Source organism: Lactuca saligna, chromosome 4 (genome assembly GCF_052625555.1).
Source record: "Lactuca saligna cultivar CGN05327 chromosome 4, ASM5262555v1, whole genome shotgun sequence".
NCBI classification, from domain to species: Eukaryota; Viridiplantae; Streptophyta; class Magnoliopsida; order Asterales; family Asteraceae; genus Lactuca; species Lactuca saligna.
In genome coordinates, this window is record NC_136420.1 from 3,674,034 (window position 1) to 3,689,656 (window position 15,623).

General features: G+C 36.1%; 2 protein-coding genes across 3 annotated transcripts; both read right to left on the reverse strand.

Annotated features, from left to right (window-relative positions):
• Nucleotides 1-2,949: 2,949 nt before the first annotated feature.
• On the reverse strand, nt 2,950-8,082 carry LOC145041067 (DEAD/DEAH box RNA helicase family protein). The gene is made up of 19 exons (XM_078988981.1): nt 6,574-8,082; nt 6,434-6,487; nt 6,247-6,359; nt 5,966-6,178; nt 5,809-5,887; nt 5,672-5,725; nt 5,506-5,580; nt 5,332-5,385; nt 5,200-5,244; nt 5,020-5,114; nt 4,786-4,921; nt 4,612-4,710; nt 4,461-4,516; nt 4,282-4,384; nt 4,080-4,208; nt 3,792-3,961; nt 3,654-3,678; nt 3,422-3,537; nt 2,950-3,329 (listed from the first exon to the last, which is right to left on the reverse strand). Exons 1-19 carry the CDS (start codon nt 7,999-8,001, stop codon nt 3,242-3,244), a joined length of 3,132 nt encoding a protein of 1,043 aa, XP_078845107.1. The 5' UTR covers nt 8,002-8,082; the 3' UTR covers nt 2,950-3,241.
• Nucleotides 8,083-8,309: 227 nt separating this feature from the next.
• LOC145041068 (RUN/FYVE domain protein) lies at nt 8,310-13,469 on the reverse strand. Of its 2 annotated transcripts, none has more exons than XM_078988983.1 (6): nt 12,417-13,469; nt 12,187-12,295; nt 11,991-12,111; nt 11,125-11,853; nt 9,488-10,808; nt 8,310-9,106 (listed from the first exon to the last, which is right to left on the reverse strand). In XM_078988983.1, the coding sequence occupies exons 1-6, from the start codon at nt 12,610-12,612 to the stop codon at nt 8,688-8,690; spliced, it is 2,895 nt and encodes a 964-aa protein (XP_078845109.1). In that variant the 5' UTR covers nt 12,613-13,469; the 3' UTR covers nt 8,310-8,687. The 2 variants fall into 2 exon arrangements, with proteins under 2 accessions (XP_078845109.1, XP_078845108.1); XM_078988982.1 differs by having other exon boundaries at nt 8,310-9,118; nt 12,417-13,468.
• Nucleotides 13,470-15,623: the final 2,154 nt, after the last annotated feature.

Sequence of the window (15,623 nt, forward strand, 5' to 3'; positions counted from 1 at the left end):
CAAAAGCTTGTACGCTGTGGTTGTATATCAGTATATCTATACTTATATATAGGGACAAGCAAAGGAACCGACCCGGCTGGAAACAGTCCGAATCGGACCCGGCCCGAGAACCGAAGTCGGCCGAAATTAGGAACCGAAGTAGACTATCGGTTCTACCGGTTCTTGTCGTGTCTTCAATGTTGGAATCGGTCATCGAGAAATAGCAACATACGGTTCCAATTTTTACCGGTTCTATCAGGTCTGGTTCTAACAGTTTCGGTTCCTATCGGTTCCCAGTTCCAAAAATCCATAAGAATATCGTCCCGGTCCCGGCTCGACCCGACCGGTTCCATTGGGTTCCAGTTCCGATACCGGTTTCGGCCAGTTCCCCGGTCCAAATATTCATCCTTACTTATATCCTTTGTGTTAATAGGAAAAACAATATTTGAACCTTGGCTTTCAATATCCGGTGTGGATTCAAAATAAACTCATTATTTAACTAAATTTTAGAATTTGAAATTGGCTTGAAGTTTTTCAAAGTGGTTTCGATTTGAGTGTTTCCGGTGGCGAGTCTAGAACGTAAATGCACATGGTTTACTATTTAAATGAATCTGATAGAAAATGATAATTTAAAAAAAAAAAAAAAAAAAAAAAAAGTAGTTGTGCGTCTGGATCGATTCGATTAAAATGGTTGCCAATACAGTGTAGATGTCGGATCTACTGCTTTCCTTCTTGCTCCTTCTTTTAAAGCCCTTCTCTAACACACCACGGTTTGTTAATCAAAGCTCTTACTCTCACTCAAGGGGGTTCACGGTCGAAAACAGTTTTCTCTAGGTAGTAAGGTGCTACGGGAGGCCACAAGGGGCATGTTATGATCCTTATATAGTGTACAAACCCTCAAATTAGGGTTTTCTCTCTACAACTCCTACTGAATCGAGTCGGGCCTTCTGACTCGTCGAGTAGGTCTTGACCCCCATGTCCATGAGATGGCCTCTACTCGACGAGCTAGGGCATCCAACTCGTCGAGTCCATGCACAAAACCCTAAAAAAGATTATGTAAATTACTTAATACCTGAAACAAGTGTTACACAAAGGCATTAGAAGTTCAACATATAGTGACAACGCCAAGCGATGGAGTTTGTTTCAACAACTCCTCGTGAAGACGAAGGTCTGCAATAAGACTTTGTAACTCTAAATTTATTAAAAGAAGAAAGATTGTAAGAGACTTATCAATACTTTCTTAATTTGTTTCATTAACTTTAATGTATTTATCATTATCAATAAAAAAAATTATTGATTCAATAAAACGTTGTTGAGATATTATGCGTATATCAATGATACATAGAAATTCATCCATGTATATTTTTTCAATGAAAATTGTAACTATTATTCAATATTTTTATTTTTATTATTTTCAAAAAATTTGGGGATGACTCTGCAATGTTATTTTTCTTTTTTTGATTCTTGGCGTCACTCTTTTTATTCATTATTGTTATTTCATATTTGATTGTGTTTCTTTTATCAATCTTACGTTTCATTTCCTCTTCTTTCACTGAATAATTTGTCCAACCCGTAAATCAAATATAACTGAGTGATTCATGAACTATTTGATTGTTGAATTCTTTAAAGTTTGAGCTTCATTTGCTTCATATATTTCTATCGGTATAAATAATGGAATTTTATTTCCTTTTAAAATGTCTCTTATTATTTGTTTTATAAAGAAAAATCTTTTTGCTTCTTTCTTTTCTTTTTTTTACTTTTTTTTTTAAATCTTTGAACTCTAAAATTTATTTTTCTAATTTCGACTTTATAGTCAATACCTTTGAAAATAGGTTAAAATTGCAGTTGTTTTTTTAAGGAAGGCCAATAGGATATCCCATTTCCATTCCAAAAAGTGTTGAAAAAAACAAGAATCGGAATTCTCTTGTTGTTTTAGATCTCTATTAGAATCATAGAGTCATAGCTTAGATCTTTACCAAAGTTTCAATTGAAAAGGATGTAGGATTTTTATTTGAAAAAAATCTTCTTAACAAATTATTAGGGAATTTTATTTTGGAGAATTGAGGACCATTGTAGCTGCATTTTAGATAAAATTTTTATTCAAATCTTGGAAATCCCTATACCATTTCCAAGATTGTCGTGATAAAATACGGACAATATATTCATAGGTTTTATCAATAAAGGTAATTAAATATATGTGGAATGTTCTCGAGGAATTACATTATTTCATCATGGTTATTTTATGTGTGTGCGTGCATGAGCAGATGAGATGGAGGATTGTTTATTTAAAATTTCAAAATTTGACTTTTCACCCTATCAAACTTTATTATTAAGAAAAAATGATTAGGTCACATATTGGAAAAGGAAAATCTTCTTTTTTTTCCCAAAAAACAAAAAAAAAATGAGGATTTCCTTAATATGGTCCCCCAAAAAAACAATTTATGCCTTTGAGCGATAATATATTTCATTTTTCCAATTTATATACATTAGTAAACACACCCCTTCTATTAATTTGGTTTTAACAAATATATAATCTTTAATTTTTTATTAGAATAATATTAAATTAATAAAATTATATTTATAACACATTTATAAGCTTTTATAAAATACATTATCGTTTTTTAAAATTACAATATGTATTTAACTTTTTATATGAATTGGATGAACAAAAAACAAAGTTTATATTTATAATTAATTAATATAATTTAATATATAGCAATATATTACAACTATTAAATATTACATTTAGATAATGATTAGTAGGTAAAAAAATAAACTAAAAATATATAAATATATAAACAAAATGGCTAAAACTGACTTGCATCATCATTTTGGAAGAAATGAATGATATTCATTTCTCCCAAAATGGGAGAATAAATAAAGAAGGGTCAAAGAAGAATGGAGGAAAAAATGAAAATTGAGAATAGGTTGGAGATGCTCTTAGAAGGTAAGAATTATCATAAATGCAACTTTGAGAAAAGCAGACATAATTAATTATATGTGGAATAGTTTTACAACAAGGAACATCTCTTTATTTTATGAAAGAGAAAGAGAAAGAAAAAGTCCAAGAAGAAGGTAACAAAAGATTTGTATGCTATACATTTGTCATAATCTATAACAGAGCAACTATCTAAAGGGCTTCGAGTACTCAAACTCTAGCTACAGGAACAAGACAACAAGGTAAGTGTGTGGATCTAGATCTATAAAGTTAGAAACAAAGACAAAGGGCCAATGACAATATTCCGTGAAGCAAAACATTTATTTAAACGGCAGATTTTCCTGCAGAATCAATCAGTTGTGCTTTTGCCGCTTCCATTATAACATTAAAGTTTGTTTCAATATATCTCCCCCTGAAAAAGAAAAAGAAAAATCCTTAACTAATGTAGAAATGTCAAAGAAATTGTAGGAAAAAAAAAACGTTGTGACATCATCTGAAGCTTACCAGAAATGAGTTTTAGACCAAGTTGAAGAAGGAAATGATGGACTTGCTATACCATGCATTATCCTAGCAACCGCACGAGGGGTAAATTTGGTGTGTGAGTTGCTCTGTAGAAACACCTACAACACCCCAAAAATCAAGTTATTAAATAAAACTAAAATAAATATCATTAAACACCTAGAAATAAATTAACTAATTGTCAGTTCAATAATATCATTTGAAATGTGTTTGTTACCTTGATATCTGCTTTTAAAAAGCGGCTGTATAGAAACAAATTTGATGTGAGTCGGTAAATAATAGAATTAGTATAGAAAACGAAAAAAGGAATAAGCCATATTATGTATGTGTTTGCAATTTGTAAAGTAAAGCTGACCTGGCTTGGCCCATTTTATTTGGGATATTATTGTCGTTATCTGCATTGAAGTAATCCAAGAGCTTTTCTTGTAAGCATGCCGTGTGTTGGGAATTACTGCAACCCTTTCTTCTATCACACGTTTTCACTGCAAACACTGCAGCATTAAACATCGCGTCTATTTTACGCACCTGTCTCAATTAATATTTCCAAATAGTAAGTAAGCAATACAAAAAAAAATAATAATAATCATGAAATGAAAACACCGCAAATATATCATATGAATAGTTTTTTTTTTTTGTAATTTACCTTGCAACTCTCGACTTCTGATAACCATTCAGCCAGATCTGTTGCCAAGGAACATATATCTTTTGGGAAATTTAAGATTGTGTAACAATAAGCTGGATCCTTGAGCTCATATGTAATTTCTCCCTTGGCCTAAAACAAAACATATTATCTTAAAATAAAAATAAAAAGTTCATAAACAGGTGAAAAAGTGAACCAAACAAACCTTTAAAATGTGCAACTGATTAGAAATGGTAGAAGCTTGAACTCCAATGCTAGATGCGACAGTTGGTATGTCAAACACATATTGTCCATCTTTTATTTCAGACCTGAATCATATTCTATTTTATTAGCGAATTAAAATAAAAATGCACAATTTCATAATGGCCTATACTAAATACTCACTTTTTCAAAATTGCATTGATCACAGTGTCCTTAGCAGCAAGCAATGCTGGGGACGTCTGCATTCATCAACAAAATTGCCAAACACATAAGTCAACTATACTGCTATAATGAAAGTCAAAGGGGAGAGAGTATGTAGGGGACGGGGACCCACCATATGAAAATTTACAACACATGTGACACTTGCTTGGGGAAGTAAACGCAAGTACTGCTCTTCAGCTAACTCCAAGCGAGTTAAGATAGTCAGAATCACCTGAAACAATCACTGTTAGTGTCAGAATTTGTATCAACTCCATATAGTAATAATACTGAGGTAAAAACACCAAACCTCTTCTTTCATGTCAAATTTCCGAGAAGCTGATTCCTTGACTATTGAGCAAATCCTTCCTTTTGAATGTGAATGTGAATCCCCGATGAAAACTTGAGATAGGAACTTATTTACTGTGTATTCATCTACTCCATCACTGCAGCAGAGACATATCACATATGGTAAAGGTTAAATCTCTTTTTTTACAGAAAAAAACTTATACAATGTGAACTGGAAGCTTGCAAAAAGTTATACCTGTACATGAGACTCCTTAGCTTAAAGTATGTCGTGTCATCAAAAAAGAGATGACAATGAGATAATCGCCCATCACGTCCAGCACGTCCAATTTCCTATAAATATTAAATAGTTTTTTAAATCAAAATTCTAACTGATTGATATTTGATATATAGGTATATTATATGATATGAAATGAACCTGAACGTATTCTTCCAAGCTTTCAGGCAAACTGTAGTGAATTACCTGTAACAGATAATTATGTGCTTTCAATTTATAGATTACGATTTAAAACAAAGAGAAAAAAGAACAATAATAAAGATTTCTTCTTACAGCACCAACATCGCTTTTATCAAGCCCCATACCAAAGGCCACAGTTGCAACAATCTTTTAAACAAGGAGAAAAAAGATTGTGAGAAACAATGAAATATTGGATTTAATCTACTTTCATTAAAATGAAAGGTTTAGAAATTATAGAAAAGAAAAAAACATGAAAGATTTATGTACCACACGTATCTTGTTTAAACAGAACTGCTCTTGTGAACGCCTTCGGTCTTTAGCAGGGATCCCACTATGATAACTCTAATGTCAATTTGTTGTTAGTATCATCATATTGAAATCATCAAAATATTATATATGAGATATGTCTAATCACTAATGCCAATCTGTTTACCTTTGCCCGGATATTTCCATCACATAAAACCTTGCTGATTGTATCTGTTTCCCACTGCAATTAAAATTCAGGATCTTTCAATTTTAAAATTTCATTTTAGGTGGTAAACATGTTGCATACATGACACTGACACATACCTGATATTTGCAGTAAATTATAATGCTTTTAACCTCTGTGTAAGGTGAAGCCTTGAGCAATATCATAAGATCCTTCATCCTGAATTAATTGACAGATTAGGATCATGAACATCTTTCTTTCTAAAATTGGGATCTAGCAAAAGCATTTTTCACTTGCCTATTTTCACTCAATGATACAGACAGCTGCAAGTTATCCCTGGTTTGCTCTGCTTGAACAAGATTTGTAGGAGGAATCTCAAGAGAGTGCATCACATCATGCAGGGTTTTGGTAGTTGCAGTTGCTGTCATTGCAAGAATGCAGTTTACTCCAAGACTATAACGAAGTATGGATGCTCTAAGCCTCATATACGAAGGACGGAAATTATGTGACCTGTGTACTTGCATTAATGTGATGTGGGATAGAAGCTAAAAAGTGATGAAATGAAATAAGCAACTCACCATTCAGAAATACAGTGGGCTTCATCAATCACAACTAGTGAGATAAGTGAAGTTGTAGAAAATATGGATGTAAATTCTGCATTTAGTAATCTCTCTGGAGAAACAAAAAGGACCTGAAACACATATAGAACAATGTATATGTTCAAAAAGATTTCAACTCAGTAAGAATTATCGATGAACAACTCACCTTCAAGGCTCCTTCTTGGACCCGCCTAAATGTTTCTGCACTCTCTTCTAATGTCTACAACAATAGTATAGACAACAATCAGGCATATGAAAGTATGAACTGAAATGAAAGAGCAGAATGTATATACACAGAGATAATACCTGACTGCTACATAATAAACCACCTGGAATCACTGGTGGCAGCTGTTTGAGTTGATCAAACATGAGTGACACCAATGGACTAATGACAAGTGTCATTCCCTGTAGAACCATAGCAGGCAACTGATAACACAGTGATTTCCCAGCCCCAGTTGGCAAAATCACCATACTTGATTTCCCAGAAAGTATAAATCTAATAGCCTCCAGTTGTCCAGCCCTAAAAGAATCATACCCATGAGTAATCTTCAACAGCTTGATTAGATTCTCATCAGATGGATCATGTCGAACATTCAGCACAGCCTGCTCAATCACTTCTGAATCAAGTCTCGTTTCAGTCTCTTTATCTTCCTCCAATGGAAAACCTTCTTCTTCACACAAACTCTGCTCCTCTTCTCCTTCACCTCCACCTTTCCGCTTTCGTTTGATTCTCTTGTAAGACTTGCGACTTGAATTATAAGCATTCGGATTCTTTTTTCTAACTCTGTTTGCATACTTCTTGCGTCCCCCGTGACCATTGATGTTCAATCTCACAAAGTTCCCTTCATTTACAAGTTTAGGCTTGCTCACCTGCTCCTTGGGGTAAACGCCGCTCGGAATCAAGTTAGGATGCCTCTTCACAACTTTCCCTGAATCTCTAGCATTAACATCTCGACCTAGGGTTTCATTTACACACGTAGGGTCGGGCGTATTCGGATGTTCCATTCGAGAAGTATAACTCCCAATCAAATTCGGATGCTCCTTCACAATTGTTTCCGAGTCTATGACAGTAGCATCTCCGGCTTGGCTTTCACTAACTCCGATTTTGGCTTCCAAACCATGATCAATTCCTTTTTCGGTTGATTCTAAGTTCAAGCAAAGCTTACGGTTCTTATAAATTGACGCGAAGCGTGAGCTACGAGCTAGAAGATTCTCACCCTGACGAATAGTAGCAAACGAATCACAACCGGATGACCGGTGAATTTTAAACGGTAGTTCAGCTGGAGGAATCTCAATGGGACCAATAGTATCCGACGAGGGACAACCGGAGGACCGGTGAATGTTAGATGGTAGCTCAGCTGAAAGAGTCACAGTCGGAGCAATAGAATCCAACGAATCACCACCGAAGGACCGAGGGGTTTGAAGCGGTGGGTCAACATCAGGAGTACGCATAGCGGATGGAGTGGCGCTTTGAATCGGGACAGTTCCATCTGTTTGAATTGTAGATTTAGAAGGCGGGAGCTTAGTCTTCTTGGTGGATGGTTTAATTCTCAAAATTGGCCGGGAGAAACCGGATTTGGTTTTCGATTTGGGGTTTTTTTGTTGGTTACCAGAAAACAGAAGAGTATGTGGTGCCTGCGGTGGCGGTGGCCGATGGAGAGGAGGCTGATATGGTTGACGAGGAGGCGTGGACGAGATGTGAGATCCACCGGAGTCTGAATCAGAGTTATCCATTGGAGAACGGCGCCGGAGGAAGAGAAGAGATAGAGAGTAAATATTTAAGGGCTCATGTTTTCCCGCCTTCTCTGGTTGTGGGAAAATTTTAATTTTTAATTCATGCACATTAAATTACTGGACACTTTAGTATGCAATGATGAATGATGTATGAAATTAATTTTATCAAAAACCAGATTTTACGCAGGATATATAATTTGTTTTGAAAATGATTACACATCCATCAGTTACATTATATTTTGTTAACGTGCATGGCAAATAAGATAACGTGATTGAAAATTCACTCATAAGAACAAAAACAAAAGAAATAAAAAATTATTAATACTTTGATCTCAATAAAAATAAAATTACAAAAACAGCCCTGAAAGAGAAAGCAACTACGAAGCACATTCCAGATGTACAAACCCAAATAAGATATGGCAACAATCAACAATCGAAGAAAAAAAAAGAATGACAGGGCTTGTTGTTTGTTTTATATGTATACGGATAACACTAATACCCGGATACAAGAATAGAATACTATCGTCAACCTACCAAATTAAACTTTAAACCCACCCTTTACAAATATGCTTACAAGTTACAGTTGCAACAAATGAAGTGGAACCCAAAAAATAAAATAAAACCCCAAGAACAGGACAAGTGCATGGGAATGTACAGCTTTCACTGCAAGAGTGATAGCTATTATTTCACATTATTGTGCAGTTGCATTTAGATTCCAGCATCGGAGGTTTTTTACTCTCCCCATTGTCCCGAACCCCCCCAACAATACGGGTTTTGTGCTGATCGATTTTACCTTCAGTGGTGTTGGGGGATTTTGTGGGGTCGCTTTCTGTGTCCTTTTTGTGTCTGGATTTTTGGGATTTTGATGAGCGTTTGGTTGTGTTGCTGTTGCGGGGGGTCTGAGGGTCAGGTTCATTGAGATGGGATTTGCGTGTGGCTGGAATGAGTGGCCAGGAAGAGTTGTTGTTGTCTGATGATGGGTCTTGGTTGTCAATGGCTATGGTTGCAGCATTGTGGGCCAGGTTGTGGACTATTGAACTGCAAAAGAGTATCGTGTCTGTTGCTTCTTCTAGTGTCAAGCTTCTTCCTTCGTCTTCAATCAATACTATGGATTCCCCTGCCATCACTAAAACTTAGCATCCATGACATGCATGTGGGCGTCTTTCATAATTACAAAAAACAACTTTACTTTAACTTTTTGCCAAATTTACATTTTACTTTTGCTTTTTGCTTTTCAGATATGGGCCAAATTCACGTCCAACCAATACAATACCATTTATATCTTTTCACCTTCTAAAAAAATCATTTTTTTCCAATTATCCCGTTTTATAAAAGGTATACGCAAAAACACAATATTTTTTTTACTTTTTATCGATTTAGCCGCTCAACTACGGCCAAATGCATTATGTATTAAGATTTTAAATATATATATATATATATATATATATATATATATATATATATATATTATTTATAAAACACGTACCAATAACGTTGCTTGTGTGATTAGAAGTCCCAAAGTCCTCTGCAGAAAGCGTTACATCTTCCGGCAATTCTTCAATGCTGCTAATTGAATTTTGTAAAACATCACATTTTGAAGGAGAAGCTGATTCTCCTTCTAAAATCACATCCAATGGAACTTCTGCAACATCGGCGTCATCATTACAAGAATCAAGAGCTGTATCATCAGCTCCCAAATCTTCAGCTTTCTGAAATCCAACACTCTCTTCTTCATCTTTCAAGATATTAGTCAATAAAGAGTCCCCAGAATCAACATTGTCATTTTCCTCTTCATTGTTTTCTTGAACATCTTTCCCAGATGAATCAAGTGTGCTTGTTCCAAGGCTCGAAGGATGGAAAACATGGCTAGAAGTTCCAGACAATGAGGATCCACTTCTCTGATGCTTTGAGTGTTCGATTTCAGATTTGGTGATGCTTGATTGACGTTGAAAACGGGTATCTGATTGTCTACTTTGACCAAAGTCAACAGAAGATGTGGCAGATACACTTCTCATGCTATTTGTAGTGTCTCCTCTAACATAAGAGAAATCATCATACGAAATGCTACTTGCTGAAAAGTTTGTGTTGCGGACAACCGCGCCGCCTTTTATACTACTTGACCTTTTCAACAGTATCGAAATACCCGCACCTTCTAAAGGTTCAACCTTTGAATTCGAAAACTCACTTTGACCATCTTTGACTAAATCATTAGCCATAGCTTGTACAGATTCCACCACAGCCATTTGAGGTTCGATTGTAGTCGACTCGGGTTCAGGCCCTGAAACCACTACTGGGTCAATGATGGTCAAAGATGAATTCGATTCCATGCAATTTTCACAAAGATTTGTGTCGTTTTCTACTTGTCCAATAGGAGGAGAGTACCCACAACCACATTTTGAACAAATTAACATCTCCTTTTGTGTACTGATATCCGAGACATCATCAATTGTTGTTAAAGTTGCAGGATCAAGATCTATGATATTTCTTGAATCGTCCAAAACTGAATCATTTCCATCATCTTTCTCGATCATAAACACTTCATCATCGACATCAACATCATGATCATCATCTTGCACCTTGACATATCTGCTAGTTGCATCATCCTGGCTAGCCTCGTGATCGGGATCATGATCATGATCATGTGCACCACTTATTGCCACCCCAGAACTTGCATTACTACTAGTTGTGACAGAGGAGTTCCTAGATATCACAGGATGATATGGGGAAGTTGCAATTCCAGCATGAAAAGTTGAACTCGGGACACTCGAGAGAAGGGGTCTGAACATATTTTGTCCTTTTCTATGATCCTACAAACAAACACCAAAATATTCAATAAGTAACACTCAAAAGTAGATTGCTATTCTCTGCAATTATCGTGACAATATGCATAAAGAAAGGGTAAAGAGTAAAGACTCATAATTAGTTTCAACTTTCAAGTGTTTTAGTAACCTACTTATGCATTTAATAATCTGATGATTTAGTTGTCTAAATCAATTTGATACTACCTGAAACAAAACTGATTGCCAAAAGGTATAGTAAACCTAGTGTTACACCCCTAGTTGACCGGTTATGTTTTAAAGGAAATATTTATGAAATTGATTAAAGAAATAGATAACAACATACCATTTGTCTTAGTGCAAGGTCGAAGGATCTCTTGGGAGCTGAAGAAGAAGAAATTGTTCTAATCGGCTTTTTGGAAGGTGAAGGTTTATTATTCTGAAACCCACCGACACCAACTCTTCTAGAATTTGGGCGTCCAACAACTACAACAACAGACGAAAGCGATTCCATGTCATCCTCAGCAGAAGACCCAACCGAACCTTTACTATGTGAGCTAAACCTATCTCTTTCATGGCTATGGGAGGACCCAATGCTTCTAGAAGCAGTAGGCGACATCGATTGTCTGCTACTTCTAGAAGCCGGTGAGGACCCACGTACATACGAAGCCGGTCGATCAGCCAATGAGGTTCTTAGATTCGGTGGGACCTCAGTGGAAAAACCAGGAATGCTGGATTGCCATGCCTTTACTTTTGGTGAAGCTGAATTTCCTCTTATACCCTTTGTAGTAGTTGTGGTGCCACTGCCATTAGTAGAGCCTGTGCTTAATCTTCGTGGAGGAGGGGGTGTGGAAGCCCGTGGGACCGGTTTGCGAGATGGTGGAGGTGATCTATGGCTATGAGCTGGAGGGGTATTATTGTTATTATTATTATGCCTTAAAGTAGCAGGTGGACTAGCACTGGCTGCTGAAGATGCTCGATGTCTACCTTCATATGTGCTGTTATGAGATCGAGGTGATAGGCTCACGCGATTTGGACTTGCACTTCCTCTACTACTTCTACGCCCTTTCTCCATCTAAATTATAAATTAAGTCAATAAGAAACACAATATGATTATAGCTCCAAAGATATATATATATATATATATATATATATATATATATATATATATATATATATATAGAGAGAGAGAGAGAGAGAGATATGACTTACTGTTGGTGATCTGGAGATTGATATTGGTTGAGTTCGAGTTCTACCCCTTTGGGTAAGATTAACTTGTGGTGCTTCATCATCCAATGAGGCAAACAGAGGTGTGTCGGGAGGAGTTATTAACCTACATTTCATGAAAGAAATCGGTCATTGATATACCAATTTGGAATTTAGGGTACAAAAACAAATGATTACCAACCATTCATAATCATTCTTCTCATCTTCTGCGTGGAGGAGGTCACTGCTTTCTCCTCTAGCAGGAATGTTTATCCCAAGTTTGTAATCTGAAAAGTGGCGCAACTTATTTGCTGCACAAAATGCATACAATCAGACTCAGTAACAGCTAACAAACATCACTTATCAGTTATCATTACTTTCCTTTTTCAAGGAAATTTGTAATTTAGAAACCAAATAAGCATAAAATATTACCGAAAATGTCTTCAAAATCATCGTCTCCCTGAAGCAAGAAGTTATCTCTTTCTTTGTTTTGCACCTCATTAAACAAAGCAAGATCATCGTCTCTCTGTTTCAAAGGTACTCCGCTTTCAAGACTGCGTCCTCTCTTGTGATTATCAGCTCTTGGTTCTCTACCAGGAGAACATCTCATTGCTGGTGAAGGAGGCATTTTGTTGCCACAAAACTTCGTCCTAGGCTACCACAAATATCTTCCCATATAACTCCAATTCCAGCAAAATATCTTCAAACCGGACAATGGATGCTGACGAAAACCCTAGAAACTCCCCCGATAAATTCAAGGATGTGATAACTAGGCGGAAAGCTTAACATAATTCCATCCAGGAGAACAAAATGTGCTCATTGTTTAACATTATGCGAGCTCCCATAAATACAATTTAGCTCGTATAGTGGTTATCCTCATCCCACCAACTCTATACATATCATTGACTTCATAAACCCTAATTTTCAAATTAAAGTATCCCAATAACGTTACGAAGAAAACGAACCCCCAATTGAGCTAAGTCCAAGCAATTCCAACTCAAAAATCCTCTTCCAACACAGAATTGCAAGTAAAAATATCGCTAACTTACCCGTACCGAAGTCAAAAGTTATGTCGACGAACGCTTGTCGAACCAAACCGATTAAACACCAAACTGTAGAGAACCTCAGGTTAGAAACGGAATAATTAGTCGGATCCGGTAGGAAATTGGTGGATCAGGGAAGCTGTCGGTGGAATTAAATCAAAAGAGCAATAAGTATTGAGAAAGAACCCTAATGAAAGAAAGCATGGTCTGTATTCACGTGAAATGAGGTGGAGTATGGAAGGATAAAGTGAAATGGTGAGAGGAATTAGAGAAGAAGGTAGCAGAAGAGGAGCAGGTGTTCATCATCCAACCACTGTAACAACAACAGGCTTTAGTTTCTTTATGGATTCTGATCATCAAGAGATATAAAAGGTATTTTGCTTTAGTTCTTTCTGCCTCTTGGTTCACCATGTTAGTTGTTCTACTTCTATCGTATCTTTACTTTTAATTTTAGTCAAGTTGTAAAATCATATATAGATATTTATGTTTTATTTTTATTTATCAGTCTATACAACAAACGTAATTTTCACATAAGTTAAATATTATACCCATTTATATAATATTTTAACATTTAGAGAGAGAATGTCAGCGAACCTTATGATTAGGTTGGAAGAAGAAAACAGAATCAGAAAATGTGAAGTAGTTCTTTTAGTTGAAGTTATTATGTTCTTACCCCATCATTAACTACGACAATAATGTATCTAGACTGTAGAGAAATGCAATCTGTTTGTTCAAGCTAAACAGCCTAATTAAGTCACCCATGTGCATCCAACAAGATACAAGGTTAGGGATAAATGACCGTTTATAGACAAACGTTTTAATGTGGAGGAATTATGTTCTTTATTATGAATTTATTACATACCATTGCATTGAATTGAATGTTGATTTCCACTATGATTTGTAAGCATGTTACGTGAAACTTTCCACTATGATTTGTAAGCATGTTACGTGAAACTTTTGACAAAATCTATGTTATTTCTAAGAATAATTTATCGTTTTCTATAGGCATAAGTTCAACGTTAAAAAATTGTACTAATCCGTTTGTGAAAATATAGCAAATTAATTGAACTAATCATAATGTAATATGTATTTAAAAAAAATAAGTATTTTTTCGCAGAATAACCACCAAGTCCAACCGATAAAAAAATAAATATTTAATTGACATTCAGGTTTTCATTGTGCTAGCATTTCTTGCACTCGACGAGGTATATTGACTTCATGTTGGGTTAACATCGCTTGCATGATGGATTTAAAACAGTATATTAGGTGTCGATTGCATCGTATTGTTGATCCCATCAATGTTTTCGTCTCTTGTCACAACGTGAGTACTTTTAATGTTCACCATTTTAGGAAGTTTAAATTGATATGTCTAATACGATAATCAAAAGTTTAGAAGCTACACACTTAGACCACTACAGTTTAAAGACTAAGTACTACACTAAGCATCTAACTCACTTAAATTAATATTTTGATATCAACCGAAAGATCTCTCGGAGAAGGTGGTTTTAAAATGGTCTTAAAATCAGGTTGTCATCTTGAAATCATAGTTTAATTTTTAAAACATGTGCAGACAAACATTTGGTCACATCTCAGGTTTAGTTCAACACATAGAGATAGTATTACAATCAACCTCAAACAAAAGTAAATGTCTGATGTTACATTTAATATCATCTTCTAAATGTAACGCTCTGATCCTTAGGTATTAATAATGATATTTTAATTGTCTTTTTAGTACCTACTCGGCGAGTTGGCCTCCCTACTCGTCGAGTAGCAGCGGGCTTGCCAGTGAAGTTTAATGATCTACTCGCCGAGTTCGCTATGGGACTCGACGAGTCGATACTGACAGATGAAACCCTGAACTTCGGGGCCTTGCACCCTATTTAAAGGGTCATAAGCCTCCCTTAGCCTCCCCTTTACAGTTCTTTTCCTCCCAAAGACCCCTGATTCGAGTGTGAGTGTGTTCTTGGTGATTTAAGCTTGAAGGAAGGATTTTGTGAAGGGATCACTTGAGGAAACAAGTTAGAAGAAGCAAAGGACTCATGGGGATTCAAGATCTACCTTTGTGGAACACTTTCTGAAGGTATTAAGCTGTTCCTTGGCTCATTTCCTTCCAAAACCCTTTTGTGCATGGATTCTAGGAAAGGGCTTTTGTGTTTAAGCCAAGATCTGAAGTTGTAACTTCAGATCTAGACTCCTTTTGACCTTAAGATGCATAAAGTTATCCATTTAGCCTATCATGAGCCTCCCCTCAAGTGTATGACTCAATCCCAAGCTTAGATTTGCTATTTTAAGGCCTTAATGCCTTGCATGCACGTAAAGTTTGCAACTTTACGTGAAAAGCATGCCTCAGGAGCCTAGATGTGATAAATACTTTGTGTTTGCTTTGTTATGTGATTGCATGTTGTATGAAGACCCCGGAGGGAGCCCGTGGCATTAGATGTAAGACCATGTGGGGTAGCCCATGGCAATCCTAGGTGAAGACCATGTGGGGTAGCCCATAGCACTGGATGTAAGACCATGTGGGGTAGCCCATGGCAGTCCTAGGTAAAGACCATGTGGGGTAGCCCATGGCACTATTACAGGTTTGATGTATGCA

What these genes read in the sequence shown, in the direction of transcription:
- LOC145041068 (XM_078988982.1), bottom strand. Translation starts at nt 12,612, where the DNA reads ATGCCTCCTTCACCAGCAATGAGATGTTCTCCTGGTAGAGAACCAAGA. An exon ending in ACCTTGCACTAAGACAAATG is followed by an intron (nt 10,809 to 11,124) that starts GTATGTTGTTAT and finishes GTTTGTTTGTAG; the next exon opens with GATCATAGAAAAGGACAAAA. An exon ending in TCACACAAGCAACGTTATTG is followed by an intron (nt 9,119 to 9,487) that starts GTACGTGTTTTA and finishes TAGTGATGGCAG; the next exon opens with GGGAATCCATAGTATTGATT.
- LOC145041067 (XM_078988981.1), bottom strand. Translation starts at nt 8,001, where the DNA reads ATGGATAACTCTGATTCAGACTCCGGTGGATCTCACATCTCGTCCACG. An exon ending in AATTTGACATGAAAGAAGAG is followed by an intron (nt 4,711 to 4,785) that starts GTTTGGTGTTTT and finishes TGATTGTTTCAG; the next exon opens with GTGATTCTGACTATCTTAAC. An exon ending in GTGTTGTAAATTTTCATATG is followed by an intron (nt 4,517 to 4,611) that starts GTGGGTCCCCGT and finishes TGATGAATGCAG; the next exon opens with ACGTCCCCAGCATTGCTTGC.